The sequence below is a fragment of the Odocoileus virginianus genome, chromosome 29 (assembly GCF_023699985.2).
Source record: "Odocoileus virginianus isolate 20LAN1187 ecotype Illinois chromosome 29, Ovbor_1.2, whole genome shotgun sequence".
NCBI lineage: Eukaryota > Metazoa > Chordata > Mammalia > Artiodactyla > Cervidae > Odocoileus > Odocoileus virginianus.
The window spans coordinates 25,056,811-25,071,366 of NC_069702.1; the positions used below are offsets into that span (position 1 = coordinate 25,056,811).

Sequence of the window (14,556 nt, forward strand, 5' to 3'; positions counted from 1 at the left end):
CTAGTGAATACATATTATGCCAGAGGCTTATAAGGGTAAAAGAGGAGACAGCAGGAGGAAGGAGTGTGGGTGGGAGGCAGGATGGGGGGGTCAGGGAAAGCCTCCCTAAAAAGATGTCACTTGAGCAGAGAACTGAGGAAAATAAGGGAGCCAGACGTGTGGTGCTTACGAGAGAGGAAACAGAAAGCGTGAAGCCCTGAGGCCTTAAACCATGAAGGCAGCTACAAGGCCATTTTCCAGGGCAGAGTGGACAAAGTGGAGCGTGATGGGAGGGGAGCCCAGAAAGGTAAGGTAGGGTCAGGTTATACACCATCTCCTATATTCCTGAAAGACTTGCTTTAGCTTTAAATCTGAGCGAGAAGGGGAGCTAGAAAAGTAACTGAACCTATTTAAGGATCCCTCTGGTCACCAACACAAGATACATGATACCAATCCGAGAGACCAATACCAATACACGATTGTGGGGCAAGGGAAGAAGCGGAGAGACCATGTAAAGGACAGTTAATTACCAAATATGTTTCCAGAAGGAGGGAGAGACCAACTGTACACCCAGTGTTGCAGGTAAGACAGTGAATGAAAACTGACCTTTGGACTTGGCAACATTAAGGTGATCATTGATAAAAACAGTTTGGGTGGAATGGTGGAAACAAAAGACTAACTGGCATTTAAGTTAAATACAAACCTGTCATGGTCTAGCATTCCACTCTTAGGCACTCACCAAGAGAAAAGAAAATACATATTCATATAAAGAGCTGAACACAAATATTGATAATGCCAAATTGGACACAACCCAAAGATTCAACAACAGGTGAATAGATAAACAAATTGCAGTATATCCATACCATGGAAGGCTACCTAAAAATAAAAGGAGTGAACTATTCACACACACAACACGGACACATTTTTAAATATTTAAAAGTGAAAGAAGTCTGACACAAAAGAACAGATACCGTAGGATTCCTTTTGTATAAAATTTCTGCAAGTGCAAACTTATGGTGACAGAAAGCAGATGTGTGCTTGTCTGGGATGGTGCAGCAAAAGAAAACTTGGATAATGAATATCCTCATTATCCTGATTGTAATGATGGTTTCATGGGTGCAAACATATATCAAAACTTATCACATTGTATACTTTGTGGCCTGTTTCTTATACATTAATTAGCTTTTTTTTCATTAATATCTTTTTAAAAAATTTTTATTTATTTATTTGTGGCTGCACCGTGTCTTCATTGCTTTGCTCAGGTTTTCTCTAGTTGCAGCGAGCAGGGACTGCTCATTGCTGCAGTGCATGGGCTTCTCAATGCGGTGGCTTCTCTTGTTGAGGATCACAGACTCTAGGACGTGCAGGCTTCAGTTGTTGCAGCTACCGGGCTCGAGAGCACAGAGTCAATAGATGCGGCACACATGCTTCCTCTCTCCACGGCATGTGGAACCTTCCCAGACCAGGGATTGAACCTGTGCCCCTTGCATTGGCAAGCGGATTCTTTACCACTAGCACCACCTGGTAAGTCCTGTATCCTTTCAAATCAAAACCCTATGCATGTTTCAAGACTTCTCTCAAATATATCATCCATCCTCATGAAACCTTTCTTCAGTCATCAAAATAAACATGACCTCTGCTTCCTTTAGTTAGAGCCTCATTGTACCCAGGAAAGACTCGCTTGTAGTACTATTCATCTCACCACATTCTGACCCAGGAGATAGATGCAAAAATATCACATTGTTTGGGGAAGAGTTCCCTGGTGGCATAGTGGTTAGGGTTCTTGGCTTTCACTGCTGTGGCCCCAGTTCAACATCTGGTCAGGGAACTGAGATCCCACAAACTGTGTGACACAGATTTTTTAAAAAGCATTATATTGTTTGGAACTGACATAAGTAGGACTAATTCAGCTGGGAGGTGTGCCATTTTGCCCTCCCTCACCTCCCTCCTTCCTATTATTGTACTTGTAATAGAGATTTAATGGCTCAAGAATGGTGCTCAAGCTGCTGTCTGGACTATCGCAAAATAAGGCACCCCAAATAGAGATATAAGTCAAAAGAGTGTTCTTCTTTTGGAAAAAAATTTAAAATAGCCCTCTAGTCTATTCTCTCTAGCCCCTCTAGTCCCAAATCAGGAAAGGAGTACATCAAGGCTGTATATTGTCACCCTGATTACTTAACTTATATGCAGAGTACATCATGAAAAATGCTGGGCTGGATGAAGCACAAGCTGGAATCAAGACTCCTGGGAGAAATACCAATAACCTCAGATATTCAGATAATACCACCCTTATGGCAGAAAGCAAAGAGGAATTGAAGAGCCTCTTGATGAAAGTGAGAGAACAGTGAAAAGTTGGCTTAAAGCTCAATATTCAAAAACTAAAATCATGACATCCAGTCTTCATGGCAAATAGATGGGGAAACAGTGACAGACTTTATTTTCTTGGGCTCCAAAATCACTGCAGATGGTGATGACAGCCATGAAATTAAAAGACGCTTGCTCCTTGGAAGAATAGTTATGACCAAACTAGACAGCATATTAAAAAGCAGAGGCATTACTTGGCCAACAAAGGTCCCTCTGGTCAAGGCTATGGTGTTTCCAGTAGTAATGTATGGATGTGAGAGTTGGACCATAAAGAAAGCTGAGCACCAAAGAACTGATGCTTTTGAACTGTGGTGTTGGAGAAGACTCTTAAGAGTCCCTTGGACTGCAAGATCAAACCAGTCCATCCTAAAGAAATCAGTCCTGAATATTCACTGGAAGGACTGATGTTGAAGCTGAAACTCCAATACCTTGGCCACCTGATGCAAAGAACTGACTTATTTGAAAAGACCTAGATGTTGGGAAAGATTGAAGGCAGAAGGAGAAGGGGACGACAGAGGATGAGATGGTTGGATGGTATCCCCGATACAATGGACATGGGTTTGGGTAGACTCCCAGGAGTTGGTGATGGACAGGGAGGCCTGGTGTGCTGCAGCTCATGCAGTCGCAAAGAGTTGGACACGACTGAGCAGCTGAACTGAACTGAACTGAGTCTAGGCTCCTTCAAATAAGATATTTTTTAAGTCATTTGAATCCACATATTATGATCCATTTTATAATTATAATAGAGTCTCTTTTTACAAAGATATAAAGATGTTCTCTTCTAGAATAATTCACTTTAGGTTAAAAATCATTTGGGGATCACAAAAAGATGGAACGTTCCTTTGCCAATTCAAGATTAAGTTCAGAAGTGAACATGGAGTTTTTTCAGTGTTGATCTGGCTAACATTACACTAAACATATGTACACTGTATTACACTTAAATTATTTGTGTTGAAGCTATTATCTGGGGCTTTCCTGGTGGCTCAGCAGTAAAGAATCCGCCTGAAATGCAGGAGCCACAGGAGACCTGGGTTAGATCCCCCGACTGGGAAGATCCCCTGGAGAAGGGCATAGCAACCCACTTCAAGATTCTTGCCTAGAGAATCCCATGGACAGAGGAGTCTGGCAGGCTACAGTCCATTGGGTCGAAAAGAGTCAGATACAACTGAAGCAACTTTGCAAGCAGCCATTATTTAACGCTTAAAAAATACATATTTAGTTAGCCATTCAAATTACATATTCAGACTTATCTGGTGGTCCAGTGGTTAAGAATCTAATTTGCAAGGCAAAGGATGTGGGTTCAGATCCCTGGTTGGGTAACTGAGACTCCACATGTGGACAAAAAAGAAGAAAAAGAAAATACACACTCAATTAAACACTCTCAGTCTTAACCTTCTCATCTAACAACAACAACAACAACAACAACAAAGTCCAGCTTCAGGTTGTTTGGGGGTAAAATGAGCAGACTCATGTGCCCTCCTTAGATTGGCATGTAAAACCTTCACCATCAGGACTGCATAGACTCACCGAACTCATTTTCCTCAGCTCCTTCCCTGCTGCACACCTCCTCCCAACCATGAGTCACATCCAGACTTCTGGTCATCCTTTAATTCCACCAGAGTTTGCCAAGCCTTCACACCTTTATGCTGGCTATTTTCTTTCTGTAGAAAATCTTTCTTTCCCTTCTCCAAAAAAACTCCTCATCATCAAAAATTTCAATCAAATAGTGTGAAACATATTTCACAACTGTAAAACATGCTAATTCTTCTGAGCTAGCTTGTCTTCTTTATTGCTTCCATCGCTCTGTTATTCATTGTAAGAATGTGTTTTCTATTTTTCTCTCATTAGTCTGTGAATATCCTGAGGGTGAAATTTATTTTTGTATTCAAAACACTTGCCCTAGGGAATTCCCTGTGGCCCAGTGGCTAGAACTCTTTCACCTCTGGCCTGGGTTTGATCCCTGTTTGGAAAACTAAAATTCTGAAAGCCAAGAGGCATGTCCAAAAACAAAACAAAAACAAACACTTACCCTAGTGCCTGATGTACAGACTATGAATAAAAGCTGGTGACATGGCCTGAGTGTTTAACTTATAAGTCATATTTTAGTGACTTAAATATTCATAGTACATAAGCTTTTAATTTAGATAGGAATTAAATTATTTCAATATATTTTGTTTTTCCCTCACTAATCCAGCCAACAAAAACAACATTTTTAATTCAAATCTGTGAAAGCACTTTTAAAAAAATATTTATTGTTTACATTTACTTCTTAATAATTTCACAAGTACCTGGTTCAATGATAGGTAGAATAGTCCTTCTCCAAGTGTAGCTGAAAAACTGCAAGTGGTTTGCACAGAGTTCTTGAACTTGTTTGTGCCTAGATGTGATTACAGAGTTGTCTTGTTTTTTGGCTCATTCAGACATGGCTGCAGATGACCTGGACTGAAGCCAGTGTTCTGTGAAACTGCTTACATTAAGCAGGGGAATACCACTGTCCACCTATTGATGCCAGACCAGCTATCCAGCTGACAGCTATCAGGCTACATTTTTCTTTCTCATCTAGTTATGATCACGACTGCCTGGACTGAAGTCCCAGCTTCCTCACCTGCTATGAACTTAGGCAGTCAACTTGTCCAAGCCTGTTTCCTCATCTACAAAGTAGGGGTAATTTTAGCACCTATTTTAGAGAGCTCTTCTCAGGATTCAATACAAGTGAAGTGCTTGGAACGGGGGGAAGGATTAATTCATTCTACACATATTTATTTTTGCACACTTCGCTTCTAACTTTCAGTTCAGTTCAGTCGCTCAGTCTTGTCCGACTCTTTGTGACCCCGTGGACTGCAGCACGCCAGGCCTCCCTATCCATCACCAACTCCCGGAGTTTACTCAAATGCATGTCCATCGAGTGGATGATGCCATCCAACCATCTCACCCTCTGTCGTCCCTTTCTTCTCCTGCCCTCGATCTTGCTCAGTGAGTCACTTCTTCGCATTAGGTGGCCAAAGTATTGGAGTTTCAGCTACAGCATCAGTCCTTCCAATGAATATTCAAGACTGATTTCCTTTAGGATGGACTGGTTTGATCTCCATTCAGTCCAAGGGACTCTCAAGTCTTCTCAGCTTTCTTTAAAACTTTAGGCTGTGAGGGTTTTTGTTTCCGTAACTATAAATTTTCATCTGTCTGTTTCATGAGAGTGTCGGGATAGTGAAAGAAACAATTGTGTGTGGGGCGGGGAGAGTCTTTGCATTTCAGATTATTTCAGCATCGCTAGGTAGTAGCAGGGTTGGTCGAGGGAGGGAAAAATAATCAGTAAACCGTTGGCAGAGCAGGTCGGCCGCGAGAGTAAGTTTGACACTTTGAGGCTCCCGTAGTTGAGCTAGCTTTAAGAAGCAAGATGGCGCCGCCCGCCGAGCTACCCATGTGCTGTTTCCGGTCACACACGGAAGCACGACTCCGAACGGCCGCTGAGACGGTTGGAAGTTGCCAGCGTTGTGGGTTTTCTTAAAACTGCTCGTCGCGGAGCCAGTCAGCAGCCAACATGTCTAGCAGAAACAATAACAAGCTGCCCAGCAACCTTCCGCAGTTACAGAATTTGATCAAGAGGGACCCGCCGGCCTACGTGGAGGAGGTGGGAATGCGGCGCGGTGACGCTGGAAAACCGGGTTGAGACGCTGGCTATAGCGAGGCGTAGGATGTAGCTGGGATTCTGTCTTGCCGCGTGTTCGTCTCTTAAGTTCAGGGGTTCCCCGCGAGGAGAAAAGAGGTTAAAGGAGACATATGCCTCAGGGTTCTTTTCCCACCTCTTGAAATCTGCTGCCTGTTTGGATTTTCTGCTTGCTCGGTAGACCCCGCTGCCACAGAAACACCTTTTAAAAGACCTCATTTTGCTTTATCTCCGGACCTTATTGAGGTGGAGAGACAAATGGTCAGCCTCCTAACCCCCGACTTACAGAAAATTTTCTCAAGCCTTTTGTTTCCTGAAACCCCTAAATTGAGTTAGTCATTAACACTTGAAACTTTTGTTAGAATACTTTAGATCTAGGTCTGTTTCCGGGAGCCGGCCTTCTGTGCCAGGGACTGTGTTGGGAAGGAGGGCGGATTCTCAAGTATAGGGGACTGACACAGAAGCTTGGTTGATCATGGTGTTGTTCAGTAGTTCAGTCGTGTCCACTCTTTGCGAAACCATGTACTCCAACATGCCAGGCTTCCCTGTCCTTCACCATCTCCCGGAGCTTGCTCAAACTCACGTCCGTTGAGTCGGTGATGCCATCCAACCATCTCATCCTATCGTCCCGTTCTCCTCCTGCCTTCAGTCTTTCCCAGCATCAGGGTCTTTTCTAGCTTGGTATATATATTTAATATATATACTCTTCCCTGGTGGCTCAGAAGGTAAAGCGTCTGCCTGCAGTGCTGGACACCCGGGGTTCGATCCCTGGCTTGGGAAGATCCCCTGGAGGAGGGCGTGGCAACCCATTCCAGTATTCTTGCCTGGAGAATCCCCATGTACAGAAGAGCCTGGTGGGCTACAGTCCATGGGGTTGCGAAGAATTGGACATGACTGAGCTACTAAGCACAGCCCAGCATAAACCATTAGACAAAGCATAGTTGAGAGTCTATACAGTGCTGTATTTAAAAGCACTGGTTTCAGCACTAACTCTGTACTCTGGGCCTACTATTGACCCGTTATAACCGGAGATTTAACCACCTGAGCCTATGTGTATTTGAATGTGCAAGGAGATAATACCTACCTCAGAGGATTACCCATCCATTCACTTAAGAAATTCTTATACAAATTCACACATATTGTATCTCCTGTGTGTTAGTATTTATAATTCTAAGCACTCAGGGTACTGGGCTTCCCAGGTGGTTTAGTGGTAAAGAATCCACCTGCCAAGCAGAAGACACAAGAGACACAGGTTTGATCCCTGGGTTGGGAATATCCCCTGGAAAAGGAAATGGCAACCCATTCTAGTGTTCTTGCCTGGACAATTGTAATTTCCAGGAGCCTGGCACACTGCAGGCCATGGGGTTGCAAAAAGTCAGACACGACTTACCAACTCAGTCACCACCACCAAGCACTCAGGATGCAGGGATAAATAAGATATGAGAGCCTTCTTCTCTTGGATTTACATTCTAATGATAGTAAGATTCCAATGATGGAAGACATAGAGTGATAAGAGTTATGAGGAAAGTAAAACTGGATATGAGTATATTAGGATTGGAGGCTGTTGATTTGGCTCCCATAAACAGGGAAGGCTTTTCTGCTATGATATTGAGGCAGCATTCTAGATAGGGAGAATAGGAAGTGTAGAGGCTTTCAGTGGAGAAGAGGTGGAGAGGTGGCCGGTGTGGCTAACATGTAGTGAGCACAGAAAAGGGTAGTGTAAAATGACATGGGAAATGCAGGCAGACAGAGATTGGGTCATGTGGGGCCCTTGAAAACATGGTAGTGTTAAGATTTTACTCTTGGTGTGTTAGGGAGCCATTGAAGAGTTTTAAGCAGAGGTGTGATGTGATCTGATTTATATTATTAAAAATTTACTCTGGAGGTTATAGGTTGTAGAGCAGCAAGATTGCAAGCAGGGTAACTAATGTAACAGCTGTCAGAATGGCCTAGGTGAGGGTTGGTGGTACCACCAACCTCTGTTGGAATTATCAACAAGTGGAGGGAAGTGAACAGATGGAGGCTAGCTCTCATGGAAATGGAGACCTGGAGCTAGTAGAACTTCCAGGTGGAGTGGACCTGGGGGAGAAGGAAAAAGGAAGGAAGAATGATTCAGGTGTTTCTATTTCTGCTTCTGGGTATGTGACAAGTACTATTTAGTACCTGTTGTGTACTAGGTACTGGGACTATGGTAGTGAGCTATACAGATAAAAATACCTTTTTAATTTAATTATTTTCTAGTCCTCTAGGGGAAGAAGTGGGATAAGGATCTTGCCAAGAGCGCTCTGAGTAATGGGCCCTCTCTTCACTTGTCAGTGGCATTGTGGAGTCCAGAGAAGTAGGGTCTTAACTGAGCCACGTAGGGACTGCAGGTCTCCCTCTTTGATTCCTACTCTTGGAGAAAACTGGAGGCCTAGCAGTTTTGGAGGGAAATCAGGGGTCATGTTTTTTGACCAAGCTAAGTTTAAGATGTCAGTTAGACAGCTCAGCAGGCAATTGGATATGTGAATTTGGAGTTCACTGAACCAGTCAGGGATGGTAATACAAAGAAATATTCATTCTGTTTCTAAGTATCCCTCTCTCTCTCCTCCCCTTCCCTTCCCTCTCTTCTCCATTCTCTCCCTTTCTCTCTCACAGAAACACACATAGTTTGAAGCCATGACCTAGGCATGGAAAGTGGGTGTAGGGCATAGAACAGCTTGGGAGTTCCAGCATTAGATTATTGTCTTATTATTAGAATTAAACATAATTAAATGAAGTAATGTACATGATAAGTTTGGCACATAGCAAGTACCAAATAAAGGGGAGCTATTATCAGTATTATTTCTTTTGTATCATTGCTTTTGTCTGTTAACACATCTTATCTAGAACTCCAGGGTAAAATCATAATTATTATTTAAAGGAAGAAGGAAATTTTGACTGGAGAGCTTTGTGTGCTTGAGGTGTAATTTTATATTTTATTGCCCATTTTCTGACTCATATATATTTTTGCAGGTATTGGGGCTCCATATCATAGATAATACAATAGAGGATCATTTAGATAGTAAATGGCAGTATAGAGCCGGATCTGACTCTTTGACTCTTGTTTCACTGTTCTTCATACCTTTATACCTAGATTTCTAATGCTAAGGGAAAGGCTCTTTAGATTACCTGTGATGTGCACAGATTTTTCAAAACTTGTTTTGAAGAATACTGATAAAGGAAAACAGTGTTTTTATATACCTTTACTACATCTTTTTCTCAATGCCACTGTCAAAGATTTCTAAGTAACTTTTTTATTCTGTACTGAGAAAGTCTTGTAATAGAAGGTGACCAGTTTAAATTTTATTTTTTTGCAGTTTCTACAGCAGTATAATCACTACAAATCCAATGTGGAAATTTTCAAATTACAACCAAATAAACCCAGCAAAGAACTGGCAGAGCTGGTGATGTTTATGGCTCAGGTAAGATTTTTTTCGGAGGTGGGGGGTAAATCACAGTATAGTTGTTACACACAGCTTGCAGAATATTTTCCCACTTATACCCAATCTCATTTCATCTGTAAGTGGAAGCTAATTAAAAAAAAATTTTTTTTTTACTTTCCCTTTTTGCAAATTTTATTTTTCTCCTATGTTAGAGGATTTCACTAGAACTTTTCACAAAACCAACCAGAGCAAAGAAAGCTTTCAAACTATTTGTTTTCTTCAAATTCATCATGAAAGCAGATTCTGAATCATGTCATATAATTTACTAAGACTAGAAGAAATATGAAAGGAGTCAAGAGAGATTAGTGTGTAGAAGAGAAAGAGATGACTTGGAGCATCTACTTTTATGAAACATAGCCTTTTACTCTCCTTTTGCAGAACATCCTTAATCTGTGCATATGAGTTATAGGAGAGAAAGGAAAACTTCAGAAGAGCCTTTGCTTTGTTACAGATTAGTCACTGTTATCTGGAACATTTAAGTAACTTTCCCCAAGAGCTGAAAGATCTTCTCTCCTACAACCACACTGTCTTGGATCCAGATCTCCGAATGGTAGGGCCAGTACTTGGGTTGATAATTTGTGCTGTGGTCATGTATGCGTATAATGTGTATGGATATTTGAATGAGAACCGTCTGTCATCTAAACATCTTCCTAAACTGTTGATCAGTGTATCACCCATTCATTAAAATTCTGTGCTTCTCATTTACACAGAAAACAGCTCAGACGTACTTAGCCTGTAAATCCTTACGTGATCTGCTTGCTGCCTGTGTTTCTGACCTCATCTCCTTCTCTGCTACACTCCCCTCTGATCTCTCCATTCTGCCAGCCTGCTAACCCTGCCAGGATGTTCTTTTCCCCATTTTGAGTAGGTGATTCCTCTTAGTCATTCAAATCTCATATGCATGAAGAACCCTAATTACAACTTAGAGTTTTTATAAAGCTGAATTGAGACATTTATCCATTAAGTAGCCAGTTTGTGCATTTGTAAACACTGTTACCCGGGTGACTGACATTGGGTCCCTTTTACCTGGCCAGTGCTCCCACCTGCGGAGAATGTCAGGTGTAAAGGCGCCCAGCGGCCCTTTCTCTAGAGCACTGCTGCTGCTGCTAAGTCACTTCCGTCATGTCCGACTCTGTGCGACCCCATGGACGGCAGCCCACCTGGCTCCGCCGTCCCTGGGATTCTCCAGGCAAGAACACTGGAGTGGGCTGCCATTTCCTTCTCCAATGCGTGAAAGTGAAAAGTGAAAGTGAAGACGCTCAGTCGTGTCCGACTCTTAGTGCCCCCATGGACCGCAGCCCACCAGGCTCCTCCGTGCATGGGATTTTCCAGGCAAGAGGACTGGAGTGGGGTGCCATGGCCTTCTCCCCTCTAGAGCGCTGTCTTTAGCTAAATAGGAGCCCTAGCCCCTGAGAGGTGGCCCTTCCAGCCCACAGGTGATGTCTGACTAACCCAGAGGTTCAAAAGCCCACCCTTCCCACAGGGTGGATCCAACTCCAGGGCTTCTCTGTGATCAAACTAAAGCTTGTCTCCAGCCACGGATGTATCCTTGCCCAGCTTTTCTGTGCCTCCTGCTTTCTTTCCTTCCCTTCTAGAAAAGAGCACACACTGGACAAACCTCTGTAATGAATTGCGCTCTGAGGCTAGGGAACCCAGGCAGAGGCATTATTTAAATCTCATGCATCAACTTTTCAAACATCTTTATAGCTGGTAGAACTTACACAGAAATTATGGTCACAAAACATTCTAATATCCTTTACTAAAGCTTATAAAAATGCTAAGTCTGTAGATTCAACTTTGTTTCTTATTCTTTCATTTTCCCAAGCTTTCTGTAATTCTATTTTTATACTTCTCTAGGATTATCTTAATTTGGTTAGGCCCCAAAGAAAAAGAATACCATCTCAGCACAGCCTGAAAGGCTTCAGACTTGAACCATTATGGAAGACTTTTACTTACGTCATGGATTTTTCAAGCCCATGTGGACCATACAGATTTTGAGCGTAGAGACTTACTGTCTTTCCAAGTAATTAGGTTTTCTTTGTTTTGTGTGCTAACAGTATCCAACCAAATTGGTCTACAGGCATTATTAAATAAATATGTATATTATTTCTTTGCAGTGTTTTATGATGATTAGTAGGTTTTTTAAAATAATTAGGAGATTGCTAGGAAACAAGGGATTGAATCAGTGTAATTAGCATTCCTCTTTAGAGGAATCATTAGAACACAATGGTGAATCCTGTTTTTAATTAGCTGTAGTGATAACCACCAATCCTTTTCAACTCCTGGACTTTTTCTTCCTAGCCTATTTGCTATTTTTCCAGGACTTTTATCATTCCCAAATTTTTGTTCACTCCTTCCTCTTAAATAGGTATAAACAACTGTGTTTTTTAGTGGAAGAAACAAAATATTCACGTATATTAACATTTACTTAATTAAACCATGGTTTTTTAATTATTTATTTGTTATGTTATTTTTAAATAACATTTACATATTTAATAAAATTTCTATTTCTCTATCTTTGACATCATAGGTACCTATTATTAAAGTTCAAATTGTCACAACCTGGCCAGTCCTTTTAACAATGCCCATGATGTGTTTGAAAGCATCCTTGCATTCTGGCAGAAATAGTTCCAAATCCTTTCTTACTGTTTTGTCTGCCCCAAGACTTGAAATCAACTGTTCGCCAAGGATCGCTTATTCCATCTAATGGAGAATTGTATTAGAGGCCAAAATTTGGGGGGATTAAGGGTTCTCATGGAAGTTGGTGGTGAGAGTGCTGCAACTGCCATTGGGCTGTTCTTACTGCGAACAGTACTTCAAAAAAAAAAAGCCTTGTAAAGTCACAAATTCAGCTTGATTATTCCAGTTTAGTGTGTTATGTGATTGTTACCCAGCTTTCTTATGTCTGTGGATTCACTGATCACTAGTATTTTATGTTGATACTTCCTTGACCTCCTGTGTAAAGGAGCCCTGCCTCAGTCACTGTGTAGTAATTGTACCACCCTGTTTTAAATTCCTTCCTGAGATTCACCTGTTTATATGCTTACTTGCTTGTCTGTCCCCTCTGCTGCTCCACCCCCGGTTTAAGATCCACAAGGGCAGAGACTTTCTGTTCTGTTTCAATGCCTGGAAAACACCTAGTTAGTAGAAGATACTAAGCAATTTGGGGATATTCCACCTCCATTTTGTCATCGTTATCATTGTCTTATAGTATGTTTTTTTCCCTTCCTGAGACATTTTGCAAAGCTTTGATCTTGCTGAGAAATAAGAATCTCATCAATCCATCAAGTTTGCTGGAACTCTTCTTTGAACTTCTACGTTGCCATGATAAGCTTCTGCGAAAGGTAAAGAACTAAACCACTCCCTACTCCCATATGTCATTTTTCCTTGCAGTGACATAAAACTTACAGAGTTTGGAGTCTCTTGAATTCTTGAGGCTTTGTATCATTGGAAACAGCTAAGAAATAATTCTAATAGGAAAAAATTGAGCATTGTGTACAGGGCAATATAGTAGTAATAGCTAATGTTCATTGTTTACTTTTTGCTGGGTTACCATTTTCAGAGCATTTTACATGTTTTTTTACTCACAAAGTGCTGTGAGATAGGGCTTATTATTGTTATTATTTCACAGATGAAAAATTTGAGGCACAGAGAGAGAGAGGAACGTGCCCCGGGTCACACAGCTCCTGCAGGAGCATAAAGCCAAGCAGCCTGGCTCCAGAACCCAGTCCCTTTTCCACTGCACAATACTGACCAGCTAAAACTGACCTTTTTTGTTCTTTATATTTCCCTGTGACTTTATGTTTGCTTTATATAAAGTCACTTTATGTGACTTTCTATATAAGTAAGACCAGGAGCTGAAGGTTTGTGAAAGAATTTTCAGAAAGAGAAACTAAAGTTTACATTCATTAACTTAAATTTTTTCTTTTCAAAGTGTTAAGAGACTGTATTCATTTGATTTTAGCAATTATACTTCTTGATCTAACTTGTGGAATAAAAGTGGTCCATATTTTGGGTACCAATGATATCTGCATGCGTTTACGGGAGTAACTTTCCCGTTTAAAAAAAAATAATGATTTTATTCAGATAATATAATTCATATACAGTTCATCCATTTAAAGTGTACAATTCATTGGTGTTTAGTACATTCACAGAGTTTTGCAGCCATCACCACAGTCAATTTTAGAACACTCATAACCTCCTGAAAAGAAACCTCGTTCCCATTAGCAGTTACTCCCACCCTCCCGTCCTCCCCCCATCTATCCCAGCCCTAGGCAACCACCAATGTACTTTTGGTCTCTATAGATTTGCCTACTCTTCATGTTTCTTATAAATGGAATCATATAATGTGTGATTTTTTGTGACTGGCTTCTTTCACCTAGCGTAATATTTCAGAGTACCTCCATGTTGTAACTTGTGTCATCACCTCATTCCTTTTTGTTGCCAAATAATGTTTCATTCTCTGGTTATACCACTTCCTGTTTATTCACTCATCAGTTAATGAACATTTACGTTGTTTTCACTTTCTGGCTGTTAGGAATAATGCTGCTATGAATATTTGTGTGAACATTGGAAATATATGTTCATATCTCTTGGGAATTTAGCCAGGAGTGGATTTGCTGGTCATATAACTCTATATTTAACCTTTTGAGGGTAACTTTCCTTTAACTGCTTTTTTTGTTTTGTTTGTTTTTGGTCTCTTTTGTAATAGAATGAAAAATGGGTAAGCTAAATCCTCTTGTACATTTGTATGTCTCTCCAAATAAAGTGAGATTAGGAATGTCAGTTAATGTACATGTTTTTGTTTCTTTTCCACAGACTTTATACACTCATATTGTGACTGATATCAAGAATATAAATGCAAAACATAAGAACAATAAAGTGAATATAGTAAGTACCCTTTTGTTTTCCATGTTTGCAGCATTGTATTGCAGTATTGTGCAATATATTAAGCCTTCTTTCCCCACTTTTCCTTCAGGTATTGCAGAATTTCATGTATACCATGTTAAGAGATAGCAATGCAACTGCAGCCAAAATATCTTTGGATGTCATGATTGAACTCTACAGAAGAAACATCTGGTAATA

The 14,556-nt window shown here is 41.0% G+C and overlaps 2 protein-coding genes across 9 annotated transcripts in view; one reads left to right on the forward strand and one right to left on the reverse strand.

Annotated features, from left to right (window-relative positions):
• Positions 1-4,738, reverse strand: part of ART3 (ADP-ribosyltransferase 3 (inactive)) — a 139,001-nt gene extending 134,263 nt beyond the window's left edge. For 2 of the 7 annotated variants that reach the window (XM_070458292.1, XM_070458286.1), the window contains exon 1: positions 3,871-4,181. In XM_070458292.1, the coding sequence (XP_070314393.1) occupies positions 3,871-3,921 (51 nt within the window). In that variant the 5' untranslated portion in view covers positions 3,922-4,181. Of the gene's footprint in view, positions 1-3,870; positions 4,184-4,631 lie in introns of those variants that run through there. The other 5 variants (XM_070458287.1, XM_070458285.1, XM_070458290.1 and 2 more) reach the window with 4 other exon arrangements.
• A 982-nt stretch (positions 4,739-5,720) lies between these two features.
• Positions 5,721-14,556, forward strand: part of SDAD1 (SDA1 domain containing 1) — a 34,765-nt gene continuing 25,929 nt past the window's right edge. The window contains exons 1-6 of one of the 2 annotated variants that reach the window (XM_020894644.2): positions 5,721-5,971; positions 9,346-9,450; positions 9,923-10,021; positions 12,705-12,815; positions 14,290-14,361; positions 14,450-14,550. In XM_020894644.2, coding sequence (XP_020750303.2) covers positions 5,882-5,971; positions 9,346-9,450; positions 9,923-10,021; positions 12,705-12,815; positions 14,290-14,361; positions 14,450-14,550 — 578 coding nt within the window. In that variant the 5' untranslated portion in view covers positions 5,721-5,881. Of the gene's footprint in view, positions 5,972-6,145; positions 6,269-9,345; positions 9,451-9,922; positions 10,022-12,704; positions 12,816-14,289; positions 14,362-14,449; positions 14,551-14,556 lie in introns of those variants that run through there. The other variant, XM_020894646.2, reaches the window with a different exon arrangement.